The 26,130-nt window shown below is 46.1% G+C and overlaps 1 protein-coding gene and 1 long non-coding RNA gene across 12 annotated transcripts in view; one reads left to right on the plus strand and one right to left on the minus strand.

Moving 5' to 3' along the window:
• The window catches only part of OBSL1 (obscurin like cytoskeletal adaptor 1), a 685,475-nt gene that overhangs the window by 101,525 nt on the left and 557,820 nt on the right, over positions 1 to 26,130 (minus strand). For all 9 annotated transcript variants that reach the window (XM_085650183.1, XM_085650179.1, XM_085650182.1 and 6 more), the window contains one exon: positions 21,608 to 21,874. In XM_085650183.1, the coding sequence (XP_085506309.1) occupies positions 21,608 to 21,874 (267 nt within the window). The remainder of the gene's footprint in view (positions 1 to 21,607; positions 21,875 to 26,130) is intronic.
• The window catches only part of LOC146859459 (uncharacterized), a 126,085-nt gene continuing 111,012 nt past the window's right edge, over positions 11,058 to 26,130 (plus strand). For all 3 annotated transcript variants that reach the window (XR_014980119.1, XR_014980117.1, XR_014980118.1), the window contains exons 1-2: positions 11,058 to 11,194; positions 11,880 to 11,987. This is a non-coding gene — a long non-coding RNA (uncharacterized LOC146859459). The remainder of the gene's footprint in view (positions 11,195 to 11,879; positions 11,988 to 26,130) is intronic.

The following is a 26,130-nucleotide window of genomic DNA, read 5'->3' on the forward strand; positions in this document are numbered from 1 at the left end:
TGCAATATTTACAACGCACCCAACATTGGTGTGACCCTGTGGAATGTCGTTGACGTGCTGACAGTTTGGAGATACACTGAAAGCACTTCTTGTAAGCTCTTGTGCCGATCAGCATTAGTCACCCAATCAGAACAAAGCACACACAGCCCCCAGCACTTTCATGTCTAAAGTTGTACACAGCAGAAGTGCAGGGAGTTTCAGTGTCTGAACTGGGGTGGCAAAGTGATCTGGATTCAAGCTAGCCTGGCTGATGAGGGCTGTTAGCCCCAAACCAGTCCCAAGATGCTTGTTTCCGGATCAGGGAAGACATGGCTTGGCAGTTCAGGCTGGACTGTCCTCATGAGGCACAGGGTCAAGACTGATTTGCGTATAGCTGTGTCTGAACTGGGGTGGCGAAGTGAGCTAAAGAACGATGATGGATTCAACCCAGATCTGTGACTGGAGGTGAGTGTCTGAAATGTTTCAGTACTCCGTTCATCATCGCCTTGTGTTCGCTTAGTTAACTCTAAGTTGGTAGGGTATGCCCAGACATGGGTCCCTTGCTCACTTTGCCACTGGATTCAAGCTAGCCTGGCTGATGAGTGGTGTTACCCCAAAATCAGTCCCAGGATGCTTGTTTCCGGTCCAGGAAAGACGTAGCTTAGCAGGGCTGGAGTGGTCCCATGAGCACAGAGTCAAGACTGATTTGCATATACCTGGGTCTGAACTGGGGTGGCGAACTGAGCTAAAGTACGATGATGGATCCAACCCAGAACTGTGACTGGGGGTGAGTGTCTGAAAAGTTTCAGAGCTCCGTCCATAATCTCCTTGTATTTGATTTGTTCGCCCTTAGTTGGCAGGGTATGGCCAGACGTGGGTCTCTTGCTCATTTTGCCACTGGATTCAAGCTAGCCTGGCTGATGAGGGCTGTTAGCCCGAAACCGGTCTCAGGATGCTTGTTTACGGTCCAGGGAAAACATGGCTTCACAGTTCAAGCTGGACTGTTCTCATGAGGCACGGGGTCAAGACTGATTTGCATATAGCTGTGTCTGAACTGGGGTGGCGAAGTGAGCTAAAGAAGAATGATGGATTCAACCCAGATCTGTGACTAGGGGTGAGTGTCTGAAAAGTTTCAGCGCTCCATCCATCATCTCCTTGTGTTTGCTTTGTTCGCCCTAAGTTGGCAGGGTATTCCCAGACGTGGGTCCCTTGCTCACTTTGCCACTGGATTCAAACTAGCCTGGCTGATGAGGGCTGTTAGCCCGAAACTGGTCCCAGGATGCTTGTTTCCGGTCCAGGGAAGACCTGGCTTGTCAGTTTCGGCTGGACTGTTCCCATGAGGCAGAGGGTCAAGACTGATTTGCTTATAGCTGTGTCTGAACTAGGGTGGCGAAGAGAGCTAAAGAATGAAGATGGATTCAACTCAGATCTGTGACTGGGGGTGAGTGTCTGAAATGTTTCAGCGCTTCATCCATCATCTCCTTGTGTTTGCTTTGTTCGCCCTAAGTTGGCAGGGTATGGCCAGACGTGGGTCCTTTGCTCACTTGGCCACTGGATTTAAGCTAGCCTGGCCTGGCTGTTGAGGGCTGTTATCGCCAAACCGGTCCCAGGATGCTTGTTTCCAGTCCAGGGAGGACAAGTCTTGGCAGTTCGGACTGGACTGTACCCATGAGGCACAGGATCAAGACTGATTTGCATATAGCTGGGTCTGAACTGGGGTGGCGAAATGAGCTAAAGAATGATGATGGATTCAACTCAGATCTGTGATTGGGGGTGAGTATCTGAAAAGTTTCAGTGCTCCGTCCATCATCTCCTTGTGTTTGCACTGAGGCAATGACGTCACCATTGTGATGGGGACACTGCACTGGGGCACCGACACAGAGACAATTAAAATATACAAACTTTGACACTGAGGCAATGACGTAACAATTGTGATGGGGACACTGAAACTGAGGAAGGAAGTCACCATTGTGATAGTGACACTGACACTGAGGCAATGACGTCACCATTGTGATGGGGACACAGGCACCGACACGGGGACAATTAAACTGGCAGAGGGACACACATGGACATGGAAACACTAAGGGCCTGGTTACGGGTTTGGCAGTGGACCGCTACGCCAGCACCCCGCTGTCACACCGTCAAACCTTATCTGAGACTGGAATCTAGGTCGGACGGTCCTGCTTTGGCATTCCTATGGCTGTGCTGTGCTAAGGCTCATATCTGAGCCTTAGCAAGGCATCGACTTCGGATGACCAAAGCTCTTACCTGCACACCACGAACTGTGAAGTCCACGTTGTGCAGGATCTAGGGGTGCATGAAGACAGGGGAGCCCAACATGTGTTCCCTGCATGCATCCCCTTGCCCTGAGGCAACAGGGGCCCTTTAGGGCCCCCTTAGTTTCATCACAGCCACACTTTTCATGGCAGGCTCATTGTGGTGGTAAGGAAACTCGTAATATGCTTGGCGGTGCTGCAGCGGCACCGTCAGCATATTGTGGGCCTCAGACCATTACAAGAACGCCAGGGATTGCATATCTCTGGCAGTAGCAGCAGACTCATGTCGGTTGGACTGCCAAACTCGGGATACAGAGGTCGGACTGCCTGTGCGGCGGTAGCCACACCACCACTGTGGGTTTGGTACTCTATCAGACTGCCAACTAATTAGGCCCTAAGACTGATACAGGGACATTCCCATGTGTACACTAATATTGGTGCATAATGTATGGATATGGTGACTGATGATAGCAGTGTGTGACTGACCATACGAGAGTTACACTGGGATATGGTGATACAGGAACGCTGGTCACTGACAGGGTCAGTGAAACTTACAAAAGGTCACTGCCTAGTTCTGATTGCACCTTGTGCCTCTTCCACCAATCACTATTCCAGTATATCTGCAGTACTCTTGCAGATTCCCTCCCTTGTAGATGCTTTCTTTCACTTCTATTTCTCCATCTTTTTCCCATCGTTCTATCTTTAGGTAAGGATAAAAGTGAAAAATAACTTCCTGTCTTCAGAAATGAGTGCCGGAGAGCCTCACCCACACAAATGAAGGACTGGCAAGACTGATGGATATGTAGCTTGCTGACTAGTGACAGTAACCCCCTCATCACAGTCGCTCCCTGCGCTCTGCTAAACCCCAAAAACACTAAATGTCTTCCTTCATTTACATACTTTCGGCATAGGGCAGCGGCACAAGCCTTCCTGTTGCGCTGTACTACATCAAAAGAAAAGGTCAGGAATGTGCTGTATCTATGAGATATGGTGCATTCCTGTCCTTTACGCTGCGCTGATGCACAATGGGCCGCCATGCTCCAACGCAGGAAGCCTTGCACCACGGGTCAAGTGTGTCCGTATCGTAGGAGGCGATTTCCTTTTTAGGTCTCGCTGAGCGCAGGGCATGCGCTGGCTCGGAGAGACATTTTGTATGTTAGTTTTCAAAGTGCTGCTGGCTGGCCTAGCGCTTGCGTTCACGCGACCGTGCACGCGCGAACCGCTAGCCTTCAGCAGCACTTTGAAAACTTGTGCGTCATCGGGATCGCGATCACTTTTGCTTTCAGAGCGATCGCGATGACGCACGCTTTCAATGCTTGTTTTTCTTTACTTTTGGTATAATCGCGGCACCCGCGCTTTACTTTTGATGTTATAAGTAAAGCGTGGGTGCCGCGATTATACCAAAGGTAAAGAAAAAGAAAAAAAACATCTATTTCTTTACTTTTGGTATAATCGCTGCACCTGCGCTTTACTTATCACATTAAAAGTAAAGCGCGGGTGCCGCGATTATACCAAAGGTAAAGAAATAGATTTTTTTTTCTATTTCTTTACTTTTGGTATAATCACGGCACCTGCGCTTTACTTATAACATTAAAAGTAAAGCGCGGGTGCCGCAATTATACCAAAGGTAAAGAAATAGTATTTTTTTCTATTTCTTTACTTTTGGTATAATCGCGGCACCCGCGCTTTACTTATAACATTAAAAGTAAAGCGCGGGTGCCGCGATTATAAAACATATGGCCATGTAACTTTGTTGCTTGTGAACCTGAATTTGTTTCCCCTGGGTTCAGATCTGGACACAGTGGCTGCTTTAACTTCCAAGGTTATATTTATGGTTACTCTATTGCTTTAAGCATAATACAAACACAAGTATTGCTTGGAAATCGGCAGTTATGTGGGAAAAAACACAGGCACTAATTGGGGCACTTCCTTCAATTCTTCATGTTCTGTTTGACTTGATCATCGCAGCACCTGCTTTACAGATGTCATTACGGCCATGCAGCTAAAACCTTTATTTTTTAATATAATGAACTTTAAACCGCTCTTTTCACTATGTTTCAATTGTAACGGACTGCGGGATTGAAATGCAATTACTAGAAAACATTCCCTTTTGCGCTTCAAAGCGTTGTGGTTAACATTTTTGTATATTGTTAAAGGAAGTATGCGCAAATAAACTGCAAAAAAACCAACTTTTCAACAATTAGAACAAGCATTTGCAATGCAATAGGTCTCGCAGTTACACAAGTTTAAGCTATTGGCATTGTAAATGACAATGCCTTTTATTTATGTTTTTAAAACGAAAACAAAAATAAAAGGCATTGTTATTTGCAATGTCAATAGCTCAAACTCGCGTAAATGCGAGACCTATTGCATTGCAAATGCTTGTTCTATGTGTGCTGCTGAATGCAGCACACATAGAAAGAGGAAAAAGAGAGGAGAAATCATGTGATTTCTCCTCTTTTGCACCTCTCCTATGCCTTCCCTGGGGAACTGAAGGCTTTTTGTGCATTCCCAGGTTTACTGCTTGTTGTAATTCTGGGAGTGTGTCAAATGCCATTCGTGTTACGTGGGAACACCCACCGTAACACCCATAGCATGCTTCCCCATCGTATTGTGAGGTAACACAGCGACTTGCGCTGCCTTGCCTCACTCCATATGTTCCTTGGCCAGGAAAAGCCACGCATGGTGGCTTTACGTGGTCCTGTAGATATGGCTAAGTCCTGTGTGCCACCTGAACATCACAAAAAGTGATGTTCCGGCGGCGCATAGGGCTTGTAAATAAGCCCCTCTGTCTGTGTACTCATAACTGTGTGCCAAGGTGCTCAGAGCCGCCTTTACAACCATTGCCATTACCTGCCATTGCTAGTAACATTGGACTAGAAAGGCAGCATTTTTTCACCTAATTCCTCAAAGGTGGATTAAAAGAGAAGACTCGAACCCAGATATAATTCCATTTACGTTCTATTCAGATTTCATCCCTTTTACTCCCGGATGTACCTTTAAAGCATCATTTGACACACAAGAATACCCGAAAATACTAAATGTTTTTGGCTCACTGCGCTTTAGAAGGCAGCATATCCGAGTAATTATCTCAATAACGCAGGCAGACTGGCTATACTGCTGCAACCAAACGAAGAAGCTGTCACCAAATTACGACTTTGTCTGATACATTTCAAGTATTTGCACAGGCTGTACCACACCCCCGCTCAGCTCCACAAGCTTGGGCTCATTCCAAACGACACTTGTATGCGTTGTGCTGCCCCTGCGGTGTATTTCGCACATTTAGCATGGTTATGCCCTAAGGTCCCCGACTTCTGGCGGGTGGTGTGCTCCACCATCTCGGACATTACTAGCACTACAGTGCATCCCGACCCTCCCCTTTGCCTTCTTGGTTTCGTAAAATTCTGTCCAGATGCTTCTCGGCGCCTGATAGCGATGCTGCTTGTCCTGGCCAGGCGTAGGGTGGCTATGTGTTGGGGTCGCAGGCCTGCTCCTAAGGTTGAGAGCTGGCTGGAGGACGCTTCTCGGTGTCAGACTCTGTTAACGGAGTTTTGGGACTTACTACCCGCCAAGTCCCGACCCATTGACATTTGGGGCCCTCTGATAACCTACCTCCACTCCCGTACCCCTCCCAGCGACGCTGCTTCTCCCGCGCTCCCCGCCGGCCCTGCACCCGCGGCGGCCGCCGGTGTTGACAGATGACTGCCTCCCCCCTCCTTATAGGCCTTCCCCCATCCCATGGCGCTTCCCACGGATGCCATTGCTGTATGTGTGATCCCCATGTGGCAAGGGAACTTTGTGCAAAGAGGATGCGTTTTCAGCCTTAACATGTTAATGTTTCTTGCAAGGTGCAGGCGACTTGTCCCTGTATGTTTGACTTGGTCTTTATTGTGATAATTTGAGCAGCTCTGTAGCACAATGTAATGTGCTTGACTTGAACTTCCTCAATAAAGGTTTGGGAAAATAAAAAAATATCCGAGTAATTATCTCAAGGAGTTGCAAAGGTAGGATAATATTAATAGTTTTAAAATACCAGAAAATGTTGTGTTTTTTACAATCTCACTACATTGCGCCACTTTTTGAAAGATATGGTGTGTTTGGGGGACAGTGGGACCTACCCTGGTTGAACATCACGATCCGTTTTATGTTGTAATTGTTCGGTGGGGGTTGCGCCCCAAAACACCTACCCCTGGCACGGCTGGAATTGGGATACTTGGGTGTCTTGGTGATAGCGTCTACTTACTGATGCCAATGACCTCTAAAAGAAGGCAGAAATACAAGAATGATGTAGATGTCGACTAAAGAGGCAAAGAAGAAAAAAACTAGTTTTGAGCTGTTTTCTGAATTGCAAAGAATAGGCCTCAGGAAGATTTCCTGATTTCAACCAGTCTCACCATGGTGGTGGAGGATGAACGAAGAGTTCTCCTAGGGGTTTACCAAAGACATTTATTCCTAAGCTATCCTCGATCAGTACCGCAGAGAGCTTTGTGCGCCAGACAGAGTGGAAACCATCGTAGCTCCCAAGTGGTCCAAGAAAGTGCTTTGAATTTTAGAATCCTCATGAGAAGGCGGCCGCCACATTTTGAAGTTCCTGCCATTTATTTCGCTGCCTTTGTTGAATGCCCACAAGAAGGGCATCACGGGAATCAATCCTGGAGAGTACTAAGGATGCGATGACATTTTTTGAAGATCGAATGGGATAAAAGGGAGAACCTTTCTCAAGGTTCATAACCACTCAAATTACTTTCATACTTCACTAAACTAATTCACCACGAATCCTTTATGGGTTTCCGGAGTGGTGTGCTACTCACCAAAAACAAAAAAGTGCTTCAACACTCCATCTCTTCTATCCTTCCGCTATCCTTATAATTGACTAACCTATCCACCACTTAAATCACTTTCATATTTCACTATACTAATTCAACACTAATCCTTTATGGGTTACGGAGTAGCGTGCTACTTGCCAAAAAAGTGCTTTGACGCCTCGTCAGGGTATTAAGTGCTATATAGATGCAATTACAATATAATTACAATACAATCAGAAGAAGAAGCAAGAGTATGTCACTTAGTTGATCTGATACGCAAAGATGCATGTTCTATCTAAGATTACCCCCAAATTCCAGACTTCGGTAACTGAAGGGACACCAGATCTGGCGCTAATTACAATGGATTCCAGAAAGTGGTGTTTCCAAATAGAAACCCCCGTCTTATACGACTTTAATTTGAGGCCATTGTCTCTCATCCAGCCTACCACCTCCTGCATGCAACTGCTGGAATGCTTGGCAGCCTCACCTGGATCGATCGAGACTACAGTTTGCGTGTCATCTGCGCATGAGACTATGGGAAACCCAACAGCTCTACTGCGCTTGGCGAGTGGTGCTGCATGAATATTGAAGAGCGTGGGGCTCAGCGAGGACCGCTGAGGACTTTGGATGTAAAATCACCTACTGAGACTGACTGTTCTTCACTGGTGAGAAAAGACCTCAAAGGCTCTGGGCCTTCCCGCCAATGCCTGCGCTTTCTAGCTGTTCGATAAGCGCCAAATGACAGACGGTATCCAAAGCGGTGAATCCAAAAGGATCAGTGCTGCCTTTCCCCCCGATGTCCATAATCATTCTGGGTTCTTCAGTTCCTGCAATTAAAGCAGACTCGGTGCTAAGATTGTTCCTGAATCCATACTGAACCTTACCCAATACTTCATTCTTATCCAAAAAGGACGAGAGTTCTGAGTTTAGATGTTTCTCTAAGATTTTTTCTGTCAAAGGGATAAGAGAGATTAGTCCATCATTGTTTACCTTATTTTTTAGATGAAGCACGTTTTTTCTCAGCAGGGGAAGGATGGAGGCTTTCTTCCAGTCATTGGGGAAATGTCCAGGGAGGAGAATCGCATTCACGAGCTTAACACGATGAGAGGTGACTTCTAGCAGTATTTTTGGATGACAAGGGTCTGAAGGGGCACCTGGCTTAGTGGACTCCATTAGCTTAATTATTCCTCCTCATTGAGAAGGGGGAACGCAGAGAAGGTGCCATATCATGTATTTGAACACTCAAGCCTAGAGCCGATGGGGTTGGAATTCCGGCTAGCATCAAACGCACTTCCTTTACCTGTGAAAGAGACCGCCATCTTGTCCACAGAGACTATCAGGCACCAATGTGTTTATGGTGTTGGGACTAGAGATATTTTTAACCGTTTTAAATAATTCTTTGGCTTAGATTTTGGCCTCCTTGGTTATCTTTGTGAAAAAGATAGATTTTTTTTTAGCTAAGCTCATGCTTCTATAGTCTTGAATATGTTGTCTGCTTTTGGTTCTTTCTTTTTGACTATAGTTTTACCTCCATTTTCGCTCCTGCCTTCTACACCCTTTTTAAAAATAATTTTAGATCTAGGGAAAACCAGGGTGTAGAAGGTTTATTTCTATGATTTTTTTAAAGTTTTTGAAAGGGGCTGACTGAATCACTGCTGCATTGATCCATTCTGTGTGATTGGTCGTGGCTGCATTTGAGTCATTTACAAGAATAGGCTGGGAATCCAGATGTGTTTCATTAAACATGTTTACATTAATGTTTTGCCATGCTCTAGCTTTAATAACTTGGAAAACAATCCCTAGCACACGTGCTAATTATACAAATTTAAAGGTATAACGTGTTTTCACAACAAGATTCAATCAAATGTACAAAAGAAATGAATTAGTCTTTTTCTCTTCTTGGTCGTTCTTTTATTAGTTGCCAGACTTCTCAGTGGTTCGTAACAGCCAACACGTGTTTCGTCGCTACAAGGGAATGTAGTCCCGTGACTTTTTCAAGGCTGTGTTTACAGAAAAGATTAAAAGAACTAATGTATCTATCCTGAAGAAAAACATGTTGTACTTATTGATAATATCACAACATCACGGTAGTGGAACTAGAACCCAAACGGGGTGTGGGTGAAGCCTATATCCAATTGAATAAATAACTTTACGACCAATTGTCATAGTCACAATACAGTGTGAATTTGTGAAAATGAGCAGAACTTCTATGACTCTAATCGCGATGGAGAGAGCTACTAATGTGCATTTGGTGAAACGGTTCGGTAAATACTAGTCGAGTCCTATTTGTGAACAACACACCAACATTGGAAATATCAGGAGGAAGTGAGGTGGGTGTAGTCGGTGTTCATAGGTTCTAGGGAGTGTGAGTTAGCGCATTTAAGGTGAGTGAAAACTCGTGCTGTACATTGGTGCCAGACCTGTGAGTGGAACAAAGTGCGTCTAAACATAGCTACCTATTTGCGGCTTGGTCAACATATCTGGAAAGAATAATATCATAAATATCCGACTGAGGTCCAAAAGGAAAAGATCTTTAGAGTTCAAAAAATAAAGGTAAATATATCATAAATAAGAGACCTACTTAGTAAGCGGTGATAATTCCAAACCGCCTATGGTTTCTGATGCTGTGGTGTCACTTGTTGTCATAGGACACTGCAATCCTTAGTGAAATCCATTTTCCCTTTCAGTACTGTGAATAACAAGTTAAGTCCAAGTTAGCACATAGCCCATGGCCTTCAACCTGTGCAGCTACAGAAAGCTGTTCAGTAATATAATCCGTAATTCCAATCTAATGGAGCATAATATTAATGCGACACTATTCCAAAAATGTCCCATTGTAAGAAGTAAAGTGGTATAGTAACAGTATAACGGGGGACTAAGCACGTAACGATACCACAGAGCCAATATATGTATCACGTGCGTGAAAACAAATTCTAAATACACCCCCCAGTTATTTAAGCAGTCGTGTCCTGATCACAATTTAAACCTTCCAATTCTGTTGATCATTGAAATCGCTATCGCTAGAGTAACCGTGTCATTACAGTGAATACTCGATCAGTACCAAAGTAACCAGCTAACAACCTTCAAACTAGCGTATATCTTATGGAAGGCAATCTAATTTCAGAACATCCCCTATTGCTTGAACCTTTCGTCAAGTCTCCATCCCAGCTTGACTATTGACATAATCTTGAACTAATCTCAATAGCTATTTGAATACAATGGGAACATAGTTCCGTATAAGGTGCTCTGTTTCTTTACTCTACTCGTGCAGGAAGGGGCTCTCACTCGTATGGAATACAACCGGCGAGGTAACCTATTTCAATGACTCGTGCATTCCTTAATACGAACTTAAAAACGCGCTTAGCAAAGCTTACCTTATTCGACTGTGAAGTGAATCAGACGTGACGCCCGTCCCTAATATTCTGGTCTCGAGTGCGTGCATGCGAGTGGTTTCAGATTGGATAATACATAAGCTCCCTATTGATTATATCCAATCTGACAGCAGCACAAATCAACAACACCAAATTGGCACATCACTACTTGCAGTAACTCCTGTTAGTAAGAATAGAATTTTAGCAAATACTATTGACAGTTTTGAATGGGTTTACACCATAAATGTATAAGATATGACTGTTTTTCTATTGAGCAACCTTCGTTTTAACTCACAGTTGTATTACACATGTTCTTGCCTTTTATACTTATGTGACATATAGTCTTTTCTGTCAAATTGTTTCAAACAGAGAATAATTGTTGTTCTAATGTTATTTATACCGTATGGAATGGATATGTACTGAGTCTAATAGATGGAGAGAACAATAGGCTCTAAAGTTTTGCCGATGTTCACTAAGCACAAGATAGGTCCACGTCTTCAATTTTCACTTTATACGCTGAAACTCTAAAGAATTACGTGACAACCAGGCATGTCTCATAATGGCCGCCGTATTAGTCAGATTTTCGTAGTCCTTCTTCTATTCACTCCATGAGATTTTGGACGAGACCGAGTCACACACGGGAACACACCTCCCCGGCCTCCAAACTTTCAACAAATAGAAGGGAAACCACTCGCATGCACGCACTCGAGACCAGAATATTAGGGACGGGCGTCACGTCTGATTCACTTCACAGTCGAATAAGGTAAGCTTTGCTAAGCGCGTTTTTAAGTTCGTATTAAGGAATGCACGAGTCATTGAAATAGGTTACCTCGCCGGTTGTATTCCATACGAGTGAGAGCCCCTTCCTGCACGAGTAGAGTAAAGAAACAGAGCACCTTATACGGAACTATGTTCCCATTGTATTCAAATAGCTATTGAGATTAGTTCAAGATTATGTCAATAGTCAAGCTGGGATGGAGACTTGACGAAAGGTTCAAGCAATAGGGGATGTTCTGAAATTAGATTGCCTTCCATAAGATATACGCTAGTTTGAAGGTTGTTAGCTGGTTACTTTGGTACTGATCGAGTATTCACTGTAATGACACGGTTACTCTAGCGATAGCGATTTCAATGATCAACAGAATTGGAAGGTTTAAATTGTGATCAGGACACGACTGCTTAAATAACTGGGGGGTGTATTTAGAATTTGTTTTCACGCACGTGAGACATATATTGTCTCTGTGGTATCGTTACGTGCTTAGTCCCCCGTTATACTGTTACTATACCACTTTACTTCTTACAATGGGACATTTTTGGAATAGTGTCGCATTAATATTATGCTCCATTAGATTGGAATTACGGATTATATTACTGAACAGCTTTCTGTAGCTGCACAGGTTGAAGGCCATGGGCTATGTGCTAACTTGGACTTAACTTGTTATTCACAGTACTGAAAGGGAAACAGGATTTCACTAAGGATTGCAGTGTCCTATGACAACAAGTGACGCCACAGCATCAGAAACCATAGGCGGTTTGGAATTATCACCGCTTACTAAGTAGGTCTCTTATTTATGATATATTTACCTTTATTTTTTTAACTCTAAAGATCTTTTCCTTTTGGACCTCAGTCTGATATTTATGATATTATTCTTTCCAGATATGTTGACCAAGCCGCAAATAGGTAGCTATGTTTGGACGCACTTTGTTCCACTCACAGGTCTGGCACCAATGTACAGCACAAGTTTTCACTCACCTTAAATGCGCTAACTCACACTCCCTAGAACCTATGAACACCGACTACACCCACCTCACTTCCTCCTGATATTTCCAATGTTGGTGTGTTGTTCACAAATAGGACTCGACTAGTATTTACCGAACCGTTTCACCAAATGCACATTAGTAGCTCTCTCCATCGCGATTAGAGTCATAGAAGTTCTGCTCATTTTCACGAATTCACACTGTATTGTGACTATGACAATTGGTCGTAAAGTTATTTATTCAATTGGATATAGGCTTCACCCACACCCCGTTTGGGTTCTAGTTCCACTACCGTGATGTTGTGATATTATCAATAAGTACAACATGTTTTTCTTCAGGATAGATACATTAGTTCTTTTAATCTTTTCTGTAAACACAGCCTTGAAAAAGTCACGGGACTACATTCCCTTGTAGCGACGAAACACGTGTTGGCTGTTACGAACCACTGAGAAGTCTGGCAACTAATAAAAGAACGACCAAGAAGAGAAAAAGACTAATTCATTTCTTTTGTACATTTGATTGAATCTTGTTGTGAAAACACGTTATACCTTTAAATTTGTATAATTAGCACGTGTGCTAGGGATTGTTTTCCAAGTTGTACTGGGCCAAGGCCCATAATTCTGGGAAGTAAGGTGGCACTTCTCACCTTGTAGCACCGTCAATCACTGAGTTCAGGACAAATAATATATGTAAATTTTCCCTGCGGCGCCTTTACCTAAAACCAAAAACCACCTTTTACAGCATTTCACTCTAGCTTTAATAATCCATTTCCACTTATTGGCCAATGTTCCTTTAACAGAAGGTTTTAGCGTGATGAATTTTGCTTTATGATTACACCGTGTAAGTGGTATGACTGATTTAGCATCTTGCTCCGAGTTACTGGAAAAAAAGCCATCAAGACCATGGTCCGCCGTGTGAGTGCTGTGATTGACCAGTTGCTTAAGGTCACAACAGCGTAAGTTGGAGGCCTGGGAGAGTTGGTGGAGTTCGGCCACTCAGAACTCTGCAAAGTGACCCAAAAACTCTGCCACGCTACGCTGAGTTCCGCAAGCTGTAGAGCGCGTTAGGTCGCGTTGTTCGTGCATATCTTTAGCAATGGGTGTTTGTCCTGCACCGGAAAATCAGTGCACAAACGGCACCATGTATCGCGCAAGAGGGCGCTGCTTTTATCTGCCGCTCAAGGAGATGCTCTACTCAAGCGGTAGCTTCCTCAAAGAAAACGAAAGGTTTCTCAACACGAGCGGGCGCGACCAGCCATGACCGCCCACGTTGAGAAATCTCGCTGGGAGGTGGTCTGGAGTACTCTGCATTGCAGAGAAGGAAAAACTCTGCAAACTCCACGAGCAGAGTGGAATTTCACGCTCAGACCTAGCAAGTTGCCAATTACTTTATTAGTTGTGTCCTCTGGGTGAAAATTAAAATAACCTAAAATTATGAAATTGGGGAGCTGCATATAGGACTCAAATTCATTTAGTGAGAGGAGAAAATTGGTTTTAGGGCCCGGAGGTGAGTAGACTAGCAACGCATTATAATCCTCATTATCGCGAGGCTTACATTTGAAGATAAGAACCTGTCAATCTATTTGAGTGACTGACTCAAAAGAAATTTCCAAGTGGTCGCAGTGACTAACGGCAACGCTTCCCCGGTGTGTTGCTACGCGGCCTAGCCGGTTCATGGTGAAAGCGGCAGGTAATGCACTGGCCAGGTCAGGGCCAGAAGTCTGGTCGGCCCATGTCTCAGGGATGAAAGCTTTGTCAGGGGACCGGCTTTCAGCGAATTCATAACTATGTTTAATAAGTCAACGAGCCTTAAGTAAAATACACCATTGTTTATCCAAACCCTGTTCATTTCCAGTACCATGGGAAGCTGAGATGGGTTGGTTGAAAGTACCCGATGCGAGAGGTATGTCCATTTGGAAGGAGAGACGGAGGTCTTCATAGAGCGAACACTGAGTGCCCATCTCCATATGAGGGATATTATATAAGGCATTCCTACAGAGCTGTCCCATCGAGTCACTCTGAGGAGTGAGTTCGCCAGAGGTCCTGGCACAGGGAGCTGTCCGCGGGTGGATGGGCACAGAAGGCCTAGCCTTTGGCACACCAGCGCTGTGCCCACTGCGAGCGGATGTGTCCCTTTTAAAGGCCGATATAGAGGGGCGTCGCTACACACCGAGCACAAACCAGCGCTTCGGTTTAAAATAGGTGGGTTCAACGAAATGTACAAATGTAGTCCAGTGGCCCCCAACTCCTAGCACTGGCCCCCCCTGTGCTAGGGGAATACTGGAAATCAAAGTAGTAATTAAAAGAACAGAGCGAATATTAAAACCATAAAACAAGCATAACAGGGTGGTGCCCTTCCGCTATGGCGCTTCCAAACAGGCGCTTCCTTGGAGACCAAGGGACTTATTTACAAGCCCCTTGCGCCAGCGGTGCGTCCCTTTTTCCCATGTTAAAAGTGGTGCACCAGTGGCGCAAGAGGCTTGTAAATAAGCCCCCAAGTGTCTTACAAAGTCATCAAATGTGCAGACACACACCTCTGTTCCTTTTAAATGACAACTTAAAGGCGCTGTGCCAGGGGCATGGCCACACACACAGCGAGAGTCAGCGTTTCAGTTTAAAGTAGGTGGGCTAAACATAAAGTACATCACATCCCATGGCCGAATCTACCTCAAAGCCCCGTAACAGAACCTAAGACATCCTTCTTCAAAGAGCATTCTATGCCATCCTTTGATTGATTTCCGTATCTGCCACCATTGGTTGTCCATCTGTGTGTCCTTACACTGATTATGCTATTAATGTTCTTGGAGAGTACCTAATAAAACTTAATTTTTCATATTTCATGCATTAATGAGAGACCTTTTCTACAGTTGTCCACAGTGACTGCGGATTTAGGGAGCAGTTTAAGCTCACCTCCTAACTGTTTCTTCTCAGAGCTGCATGTCTTGCAGAAGGGAGGAGTTTCTCAGTGCCTAGATATGCCCCCCCCACTCATCCTCTCCTCCCTGTCCACTGCCCATCACCCAGGCACTGAGGAGGCCTTAGGAGCCGACAGACACCCATGTCATGTAACACATGCATGGTTGCACCACTCAGGTGTTCACACATGCATGGTTACACCACTCAGGTGTTTCACACATGCATGGTTGCATCACTCAGGTGTTCACACATGCATGGTTACACCACTCAGGTGTTTCACTCATGCATGGTTGCACCACTCAGGTGTTTCACACGTGCATTGCTGCACCACTCAGGTGTTTCACACATGCATGGTTACACCACTCAGGTGTTTCACTCATGGATGGTTGCACCACTCAGGTGTTTCACACGTGCATTGCTGCACCACTCAGATGTTTCACACATGCATTGCTGCACCACTCAGGTGTTTCACACGTGCATTGCTGCACCACTTCGGCGTTTCACACATGCATTGCTGCACCACTCAGGTGTTTCACACGTGCATTGCTGCACCACTCTGGTGTTTCACACAAGCACTGCTGCACCACTCTGGTGTTTCACACATGCATTGCTGCACCACTCCGGTGTTTCACACATGCATTGCTGCACCACTCCGGTGTTTCACACAAGCACTGCTGCACCACTCAGGTGTTTCACATATGAATGGTTGCACCACTCAGGTGTTTCACTCATGCATGGTTGCACCACTCAGGTGCTTCACACATGCCGGGTTGCACCACTCAGGTGTTTCACACATCATTCAGGTGTGTTTCACACATACATGGTTGCACCACTCAGATGTTTAACACGTGCATTGCTGCACCACTCAGGTGTTTTACACATGCATTGCTGCACCACTCAGGTGTTTTACACATCATTTAGGTGTGTTTCACACATACATGGTTGCACCACTCAGATGTTTAACACGTGCATTGCTGCGCCACTCAGGTGTTTCACACATGCATTGCTGCACCACTCAGGTGTTTCACACATGCATTGCGGCACCACTCTGGTGTTTCACACGTGCATGGTTGCACCACTCAGATGTTTCACACGTGCATTGCTGCACCACTTCGGTTTTCCACACATACATTGCTGCGCCACTCAGGTGTTTCACACATGCATTGCGGCACCACTGAGGTGTTTCACACATGCATTGTTGCACCTCTCAGGTGTTTCACACATGCATTGTTGCATCACTAAGGTGTTTCACACGTGCATTGCTGCACCACTCAGGTTTTTCACACATGCATGGTTGCACCACTCAGATGTTTAACACGTGCATTGCTGCACCACTCAGATATTTCACACATGCATTGCTGCACCACTTCGTTGTTTCACACATGCATTGCTGCACCACTCAGGTGTTTCACACATGCACTGCTGCACCACTCAGGTGTTTCACACATGCACTGCTGCGCCACTCAGGTGTTTCACACATGCATTGCTGCACCACTCAGGTGTTTCACACATGCACTGCTGCGCCACTCAGGTGTTTCACACATGCATTGCTGCACCACTCAGGTGTTTCACACATGCACTGCTGTGCCACTCAGGTGTTTCACACATGCACTGCTGCGCCACTCAGGTGTTTCACACATGCATTGCTGCGCCACTCAGGTGTTTCACTCATGCATTGCTGCGCCACTCAGGTGTTTCACTCATGCATTGCTGCACCACTCAGGTGTTTCACACATGCATTGCTGTGTCACTCAGGTGTTTCACACATGCATTGCTGCACCACTCAGGTGTTTCACTCATGCATTGCGGCACCACTCAGTTGTTTCACACATGCATGGTTACATCGTTCATGTTTTTTAGACATGCATTGTTGCACCTCTCAGGTGTTTCACACATGCATTGTTGCATCACTAAGGTGTTTCACACGTGCATTGCTGCACCACTCAGGTTTTTCACACATGCATGGCTGCACCACTCAGATGTTTAACACGTGCATTGCTGTGCCACTCAGGTGTTTCACACGTGCATTGCTGCACCACTTCGTTGTTTCACACATGCATTGCTGCACCACTCAGGTGTTTCACACATGCATTGCTGCACCACTCAGGTGTTTCACACATGCACTGCTGCGCCACTCAGGTGTTTCACACATGCATTGCTGCACCACTCAGGTGTTTCACACATGCACTGCTGCGCCACTCAGGTGTTTCACACATGCATTGCTGCACCACTCAGGTGTTTCACACATGCACTGCTGCGCCACTCAGGTGTTTCACACATGCACTGCTGCGCCACTCAGGTGTTTCACACATGCATTGCTGCGCCACTCAGGTGTTTCACTCATGCATTGCTGCGCCACTCAGGTGTTTCACTCATGCATTGCTGCACCACTCAGGTGTTTCACACATGCATTGCTGTGCCACTCAGGTGTTTCACTCATGCATTGCTGCACCAATCAGGTGTTTCACTCATGCATTGCTGCGCCACTCAGGTGTTTCACACGTGCATTGCGGCACCAATCAGTTGTTTCACACATGCATGGTTACATCGTTCATGTTTTTTAGACATGCATGGCTGCACCACTCAGGAGTTTCACACATGCATGGTTACATCGTTCATGTTTTTTAGACATGCATGGCTGCACCGCTCAGGTGTTTTAGACATGCATGCAGGTCTGATTCTATGCTGCAGCTCGTACTGCGGGGGCGGGGGGGTGGGGTGATGCAGCTGCTGCACTTCTCTACGGAGTCTGGGATGGCAAATTTGAAAGCAGTAATTCCGGTGATTGCCGAGCCTCAAGCACTTGTCGTGACAATGAGGCAAAACGAGGCTCGCCTGTCAGAGTTCATTCCGTCTGAGGCTCCCTGCTGCCCACGTTCCCATAACCCAAAAGATAGAATCAGTTTCATGAAGGTGCCCTGCATAGAGTGTCCCAGGTGCTAAAGTTCACGGCATCTAAAAGTTCCGTACCGATGAATAACTCCTCTGCTGCATTTCTACCGCGCTTATCGTGATAGTGGAAGCCGGTATACCATACAGAACATAGTTCTAGCTAATCTATGCACTTGCACTCAACACCATACGTGTGCTCATGGAAAAGTAACACAATATTGAGGTATGTCACAATTGTTTTACACATTTATCACACAAATGGGGGCCTCTGCTATTTGTTCATGTGTAATGTTTACAAACGTGTGGGCCCCCATCCCTCCTGCCTCTGCTTCTGTGTGGCATTTCCAAGTCTTGTGTGTGACACTTTGAGTGAAACTTTATTGCAAACTTATGGCCCGATTTAGATCTTGGCAGACGGGCCATTCCGTCACTACGGTGACGGACATCGTGTCCGCCGAAATACAAATCCCGTAGGATATAATAGTATTTATACTTCGGCGGACAGGATATCCGTCACGGCTGTAACGGAATGAACCATCTATCGAGATGTAAACGAGGCCCTTAGTCACTGACGGCATAGATTGCTGGACTGCGGCCTGTGACCTCACTGGGAGACCCCTTCCAGGAACGGTTCCCAGGCGGTGCCCTGCCTCCATCACCCGCCTACTATCTCCCGGTGCACTCTACTGTGCCCCGCAGGATGCTGGCCCTACATGCTCTGGTGACTCTGTTCGCAAGCATCATCCTCCTGCCACCTTACGTGGCCACCGGCGTCCCCACACGTGGGTCTCGTGCTCACTGAGCCCTGGAACCAGGCTACACCCCAGTGAGAGGCTCAGTGAGGGAAGCTGTCTTGGGTTGCATGTGATCCGGGTCACAGAGGCTATGGCTTGGCATTAGAGCTGGAGCGTTCCTACTGGAGCGGGGCCACCGCTGATTTGCATACGGCTGTGCCTAATCTGAGGTGGCATGGTGGGCAAAACAAAACCAGAAACAATTTGCTTTCTTCAGTTGAAAGATATCATGTGTGCAAAAGTTCTTCCCAATAATTAGGTAAAGATGATCCCAGGGACATCAAAATTGGCAGTTATATCACTTTCTGTGATTGCAAATGGCATATTCGTTTACTATTGAAGAGTTGTCAGAGTTTTATCACCTCCCTGAAATGAAAGGCTGCTAAAAAGCTGTACTTTTAGAAAATGTATAAGTTACTAGAAACTCAGAAGTAACACATGATTTTTACCTTACTCTATATTATTGACTGTGGTTCCTATCCTGAATCACTTATGAAATGTCCAGCCATCAAGTGGCCTCTTTTTGTATGGGACACGTTCTACCTGTTTTCGAGGTTTAAACAAAAATCAAACTGCATTCTGGGAATTGCAGTTTCATGTTTTCAATTAGAGTCTTGAGTTTGAATTCTCCAGCATGGAAGGTGATGCCCAACATGGTGTCACGCTTGAGGCCTCCGCGTGGAACCTTCAGCCCTCGTGGGTCTTGCGGCATTGACAGTCGTCAGCCCGGAGAGCTTTTGACCCTAAACTCCAGACACTGGGGGTCTCAAACTTTGGATCTGTGCCGCTCAGCTCTCATGTGGTGCCCATGTATGGATGTTCATGGCTCTGCCTGCCAGATGCCTGGACAGGTAATATTTAGGTGGGTGTCACGAAGTCGGGCTGCCATTCCTTCTGGGTTTTGGGAGCTATCACCGGGAATTCTATTCTTGTTGTGTTGAAATTCGCTTCTAAAATTCGAATTTTTAATGACAGTATTTTTAAGGGTGTAAAAACGATATATTTTTGCTTTGTTCTGAAAGTTGTGTATAGTGTGCATCGCCACAAACAAGCAGAAACAGTGGGGCATATTTACAATAAACTGGCTTAGACCCAAACTTGCTAGCGCCACACTCCGTCAGTTTCAAAATGCAGGGTTGCACTGTAGTAACAAGAATGTGGCGCACCGCTGCATTTCCCCCTGCGCTGGCGCTAAATCGAGCTGCCTAGTGCCAACGCAGGCACCCTTGCACCATATTGCAGCATGTCTGCGTTGCATATTGTTATTTGCAATCGCAAATTGAGTTGTATCGTAAGCACAAGTAATGCAGAGCTGCGCGACGTGCTGCCTTGCTTTACTCTGCGTCAAGGGGGCGTTCCATGGGCGTTCCATGGGCGTTCCATGAGCGGTCCATGGACGTTCCATGGGCGGTCCATGGGCGTTCCGATAGAACTTTGATGCAAATCTCTATGTACAAAGACTTGCAGCCGGGGAATCACACCAAAACCCTGTGCCTCGCTGAGGGGAAAGGTTTTCAATCCGCCTTGATTATCCCTCTTTGCATGTCGGCTGCACTCCACAGCACGCATGCGCAGAGGGAAACGCGTTATAGTTTATGTACAGGAGGCGCCCCTTTCCTGTAAAACGATGCTTCCGATATCGGAGAAACAGTTGCATTATGGCGAGTCCGCCTCGGCCAATGCAGGATGAAGAACATCCGTGCGGGGCAAGAGCTCAACAGCGCCACTTCTTACTACCCATGATGCTCCTCTGCTCTTTACTCGCTGCACTGCGTGATTTCTTGGTAAATCTGGACCCAGGTTTTTTAAGCACATACTTGCCCTTTTGGGCTGCAACTTTTCTCAGCACCACAAGACTCCATTTGGAGTGATAGAGCGCTTTACAAAAACTCCTAACTAAAAAAATAAATACGTGCGGATGCTCCTGGGAGAAGGAGAGAAGCAGTCAGGGGCTATGTGCACCCCTCCCGCCTCCCCCCACCCACAAAGAAGACATAGGCAGTGACAATTTTTCTTGTATTCGATGAAGCAAACTATTATGAGGGTGTTCCCTCTGCACGGATTTTGCTCTCTGGGCTGAGTCTGCAGAGGTGAGGGGCAGGGCCCAGACAGCCACCAGACACACTTTATCAAAGCACCGTGGCCCCCACCTCTCCTTCCCCGGCACACAGTGACTAAAGGCTAACACAGGAATGGCCTTGCTCCAGCATGCCTGACACTCCAGTCCAGTAATCATTCTGAGGTTTTAAAGAGCACCTTCATTTGGGTGACAATTTACTTCAGTGCAGTGATGTGGGGACATTGTTCAGTATGCGTCACTATCACGCCCAATGAGGGACACTTGGCAGGGCTGCACTGAGTGGCTCTCTGCAGTATAAGTCGACAGGCTGCAGACAGAATATTGTACTTTCGACTCTTGCTTCGCGACTGTAGGTAAGTGTCACAAACAGCTCGTTGTCTGCAATGTCCGCTTGAAGATTTGCTTCTGAACGCAGTTTCCTATCAGGAGCTTTTCACTCACTTTGCAAAGACAGATAACAAATTCTCTTCAAAAACCTGTATTTTTATTTAGCACTGTTCACATTGCTCTTCACATCCCCTGTATGCGTGTGAGTATGACCCATCAGTTTATGTAAACATGGAATAACAGCAGGGTCATCACGCCTTAAAATGACTGATGCTTCCACAGTAAAAAAAAACTACAAAACCAAAATCAATCAAACATATTTCCAACAATCTCAAACCCTATTTCTAGTCTGCAAAAACCTTATTTTACATTTCTGTCCCCTTGCCCCCTTGCCCCCTGACCCCACTCACTCTCCACGGTGAGCGTGGCGAGCGTGCGGTCGTCCTTGGACTCGCACGAGTACTCGCCGGCGTCGCTGGGCTGCACGTGCTGCAGAGTGAGGGAGCGTTCCCGCCCATCCGCCTTCATCAGGCACCGGCGGCTCGCCTCCAGGGGCTGACCATCCTTCAGCCACATCACGTCCCCCTTCGCCTTGCACAGCTCACACCAGAAGACCACCGAACCGCCCCGCACAACATGAGTATCCGCAAGGCCACGCACAAAGGTGACCGGCAGTCCTGGAGAGAGACGGGGAGAAGCAGAAGATTAGGCGTCTATATCCAATGTATTCAAAGATCACCACAACAATCAATGTGTGAAGAGAAGCAGATGAGGACACAATAGGTCATTGTACCCAGTGCCCCCCTTGGGTGCAGCAAAGAACATACTACTATGAGCATAAGGCGGTGAGGATAGCCGGCAAAATGTTAGGTGTGCAGGTAGACCCTCATCTAGCAGAAAAGATGTGCATGTGCTCCTAATATCAACGGTGCCACTCTGGTTTCTTCAACAGTTGTGCCATCTGATTATGTAAGTCGCTGCTAAAGTATAGAGTGTAGTGTGCAAGCCATATTTGCAGTAGTGTGTCCAGCCCTTAACACTGCCTGTAGAGTTTCTGTCCTCCAATCTTGAGACTTCATCAATAACATTGTACCTGTCTCTGGAGATGTCATCTAGAGTATTGTGCCCCAGTCCGTTGACCTCAACAATAACATTTTCGCTGTCTCTGGAGATGTAATTTAGAGTATTGTGCCGTGGTCCCGGCGACCTCAACAATAATATTTCCACTATCACCTGAGATGTCATCTAGTGCATTGTGTCCAGTTCCGGCGACCTCAACAATAACATTGCTGCTGTCTCTGGAGATTTCATCTAGAGTATTGTGCCCCGGTCCGGCGACCTCAACAATAACATTTTCGCTGTCTCTGGAGATTTCATCTAGAGTATTGTGCCCCGGTCCGGCGACCTCAACAATAACATTTTCGCTGTATCTGGAGATTTCATCTAGAGTATTGTGCCCAGGTCCGGCGACCTCAACAATAACACTGTCGCTGTCTCTGGAGATTTCATCTAGAGTATTGTGCCCCGGTCCGGCGACCTCAACAATAACATTTTCGCTGTCTCTGGAGATTTCATCTAGAGTATTGTGCCCAGGTCCGGCGACCTCAACAATAACACTGTCGCTGTCTCTGGAGATGTCATCTAGAGTATTTTGCCCAGGTCCAGCGACCTCAACAATAACATTGTTGCTTTTTCTGGAGATTTTTTCTAGAGTATTGTGCCCCGGTCCGGCGACTTCAACTATAATATTGTACCTGTCTCTGGAGATGTCATCTAGAGTATTGTGCTCAGGTCCAGCGACCTCAACAATAACATTGTCGCTGTCTCTGGAGATGTCCTCTAGAGAATTGTGCCGCGGTCCGACGACCTCAACAATAACACTGTCGCTGTCTCTGGAGATGTCATCTAGAGTATTTTGCCCAGGTCCAGCGACCTCAACAATAACATTGTTGCTGTTTCTGGAGATTTTATCTAGAGTATTGTGCCCCGGTCCGGCGACTTCAACTATAACAATGTACCTGTCTCTGGAGATGTCATCTAGAGTATTGTGCCCAGGTCCGGCGACTTCAACTATAACATTGTACCTGTCTCTGGAGATGTCATCTAGAGTATTGTGCCCAGGTTCGGCGACCTCAGCAATAACATTGTCGCTGTCTTTGGAGATTGTCAGAGCCCAAGCTTCCTGTGTGATTAAATGCCCCCAATACTGTTAAGTGGTTAGAGGGAGATAGGCATGTTCTGCAGAGATGAAGGGCTCTTTGCAGAGATTCCCTTGCCACGCTGTCGTGAGGTGGTGAGGGTGTTTACACACGCTCCCTCAGCTTTTAAATGCAGGTCAGCTGAGTCCTTGCTTGGCTTTCGGACTCTGACCTGTGTACACGCCCCCTTCCTACGTTACCCTGTGGAGTTCCTGTTTCTTTGGTGTACCAGCTCCCTACAACTTCAACTAGCGGTTACATACTATTCTCCTTGGCCGATGTTCACTCCTTCCCCTAATTTTTCTTCTTTGTCAGCTGACTCGCAACCGTGGTTACAAACTTTAACTCGCGGTCGTGTCTATGCAGTTTAGCTTGGCGGCCGTGTCTATTTTGTTTCACGCAGCAGCTGCCGCGTATGAAATTGACTCGTGGTCGCGTCTTCCGCCTTTGACTCGTGGCCGTGTTTCCCTGAAGTTGATTTCTACTGCTTCTGCAACCTGCTGACGCGGTCACGTTTATTGAATTCCAAGTTCCCGAAGGGTAATTAGACCGCCTCTGCATCCTGTGACGCGCAGTTGCTTCCTTGTTTGTTTAACGCTCCTGATTTCTTGTCTCCTTTGCGTCACAGAAGCAAACGAGCGGCGCGCATCGTCGTCTCTTGTTTTGAGAGTGACTTTTTGGTTGGACTTTGATTGGACTTTGATTACTCTTGTTTTCTTAACTGCCAATACTCTAACAGGACATTGGAATTCGTGTGAATGTCCTTGTTACTAGTTACTCATGACTGCGTGTGAAGGAGCAAAGAAGCATTTGCCAACCTCATCTGAATTGTGCAGTCGGATAATTTATTCTTTTAATTTCCGGAGACCTACAGCTGGTAAGTGGATTCTTCATTTCTGCAGAACAAGTATACTGCTACTAACTTAAACAGCTATGGTATAACTTGGGAGAAAAACTTATGAGAGCTGTTTCTTTTCTTTTTCTCAGGTTATTACCTATGGTCATGCCTTCTGACTTGAGGTCCTTGAGCCCGCTGGGGGAATCAAGAAGTGGACGTTTGTCCTGAGTCTATTCCCCCACATCTCCTTCAGTTAGCCTTTTTGTATGTGAATTATTGAGTTCCATATTTAGGGCTGTCTCAGGGAGTGTGGGGAGCTTCTCTTCGTTCCTGTGGATCGGGTCTATCTCCAGGTTAGTGGCGCTCGCGAGAGATGTCATGTAGAGTATTGTGCCCCGGTCCGGCGACCTCAACAATAACAATTTCAAACAAAATAGACGCGGCCGCCAAGCTAAACTACATAGACGCGACCACGAGTTAAAGTTTGTAACCGCGGTGGCGAGTCAGCTGACAAAGAATAAAAATTAGGGGAAGGAGTGAACAGTGGCCAAGGAGAAAAGTATGTAACCACTAGTAGAAGTTGTAGGGAGCTGGAACACCAAAGTAACAGGAACTCCACAGAGTAACGTAGGAAGGGGGCGTGGACACAGGTCAGAGTCCGAAAGCCAAGCAAGGACTCACTCAGCTGACCTGTATTTAAAACCTAAGGGAGCGTGTGTAAACACCCTTACCTCCTCACGACAGCATGGCAAGGGAATCTCTGCAGAACATGCCCATCTCCCTCTATCCACTTAACAGTATTGGGGCCATTTAATCACACAGGTAGCTTGGGCTTTGACAGCTCTCCCACCCAAAGGCCTATTCACAGGACGGGGGTTTGAAGGGTGGAGGGCATGAAATTGACGCACTAGAACAGGAGCATGTACGTTTTCTGCCGGTTCCCATGATCTTTCCTCAGGAGCATAACCCACCCAATCTATTAAATACTGTAGTTTACCGCGATATCTACAAGAGTCAAGAATACGTTTCACTTCATATTCTTTTTCTCCCTCTACAAGGACAGGAGGAGGAGGTACTTCGGGTTCAGAAGAAGGGATATGTCTCTTGAGTAAGGATGTGTGGAACACAGGGTGAATACGCATTTCTTCTGGCAGTTGCAGTTTTAGAGTGACAGGGGTGATAACCTTGGTAATAGTATAAGGACCTATGTATCTAGGTTGTAGCTTTGGTGGACCCTCTAATCATAAATATTTGGTGGACAACCATACTTGATCCCCTACATGATAATCGGGAGCAGGACTACGATGATTGTCTGCTTGTTGTTTCATGGCTTCTTTAGCTATTACTAATTCGTGTTTAGCCTTTTTCCAGTTATCCAAAAGAACTGTATGATGTGCGTGTACTGCGGTTATTTCTACTAAAGGGGTAGGTAACAGAAAGGGCAAGAATTGAGGATGAAGAACCTGTGAAAGGAAAAAAGGGGAAAAACCAGTGGAAGAATGTGTGGTTGTATTGTATGCAAATTCAGCCAATGGAATAGCATGAACCCAATTAGAGGTGATAGTATCGACCATTTAATAATCTGTTGCTGTAAGTCAGCAGTAGGTACGTACAGTTTGTTGTCATGATAGTACAGTCCTTCCAGTACAGTATTCTCAGGGCTGTTTACCCAATCAGATATAGGTATGGCAGAGTAAGCATGTAATAACTGATCAAAAAATGGTGGGAATAGGTTTTCTGTTTGGTCTCCTACCCCTATGATTTTATGACAGGGTATGATAGGAGGACATGTGTCCATGTGGACTTTCTTTTCCTGTCCTATCCTAGACAGAGCATCCGATTTACCCTGTTGAGCACCTGGTCTATAGGTGATAACAAAGTCATATTCACTAAAGAA

Source organism: Triturus cristatus, chromosome 3_2, assembly GCF_964204655.1.
Source record: "Triturus cristatus chromosome 3_2, aTriCri1.1, whole genome shotgun sequence".
Classification (NCBI taxonomy): Eukaryota; Metazoa; Chordata; class Amphibia; order Caudata; family Salamandridae; genus Triturus; species Triturus cristatus.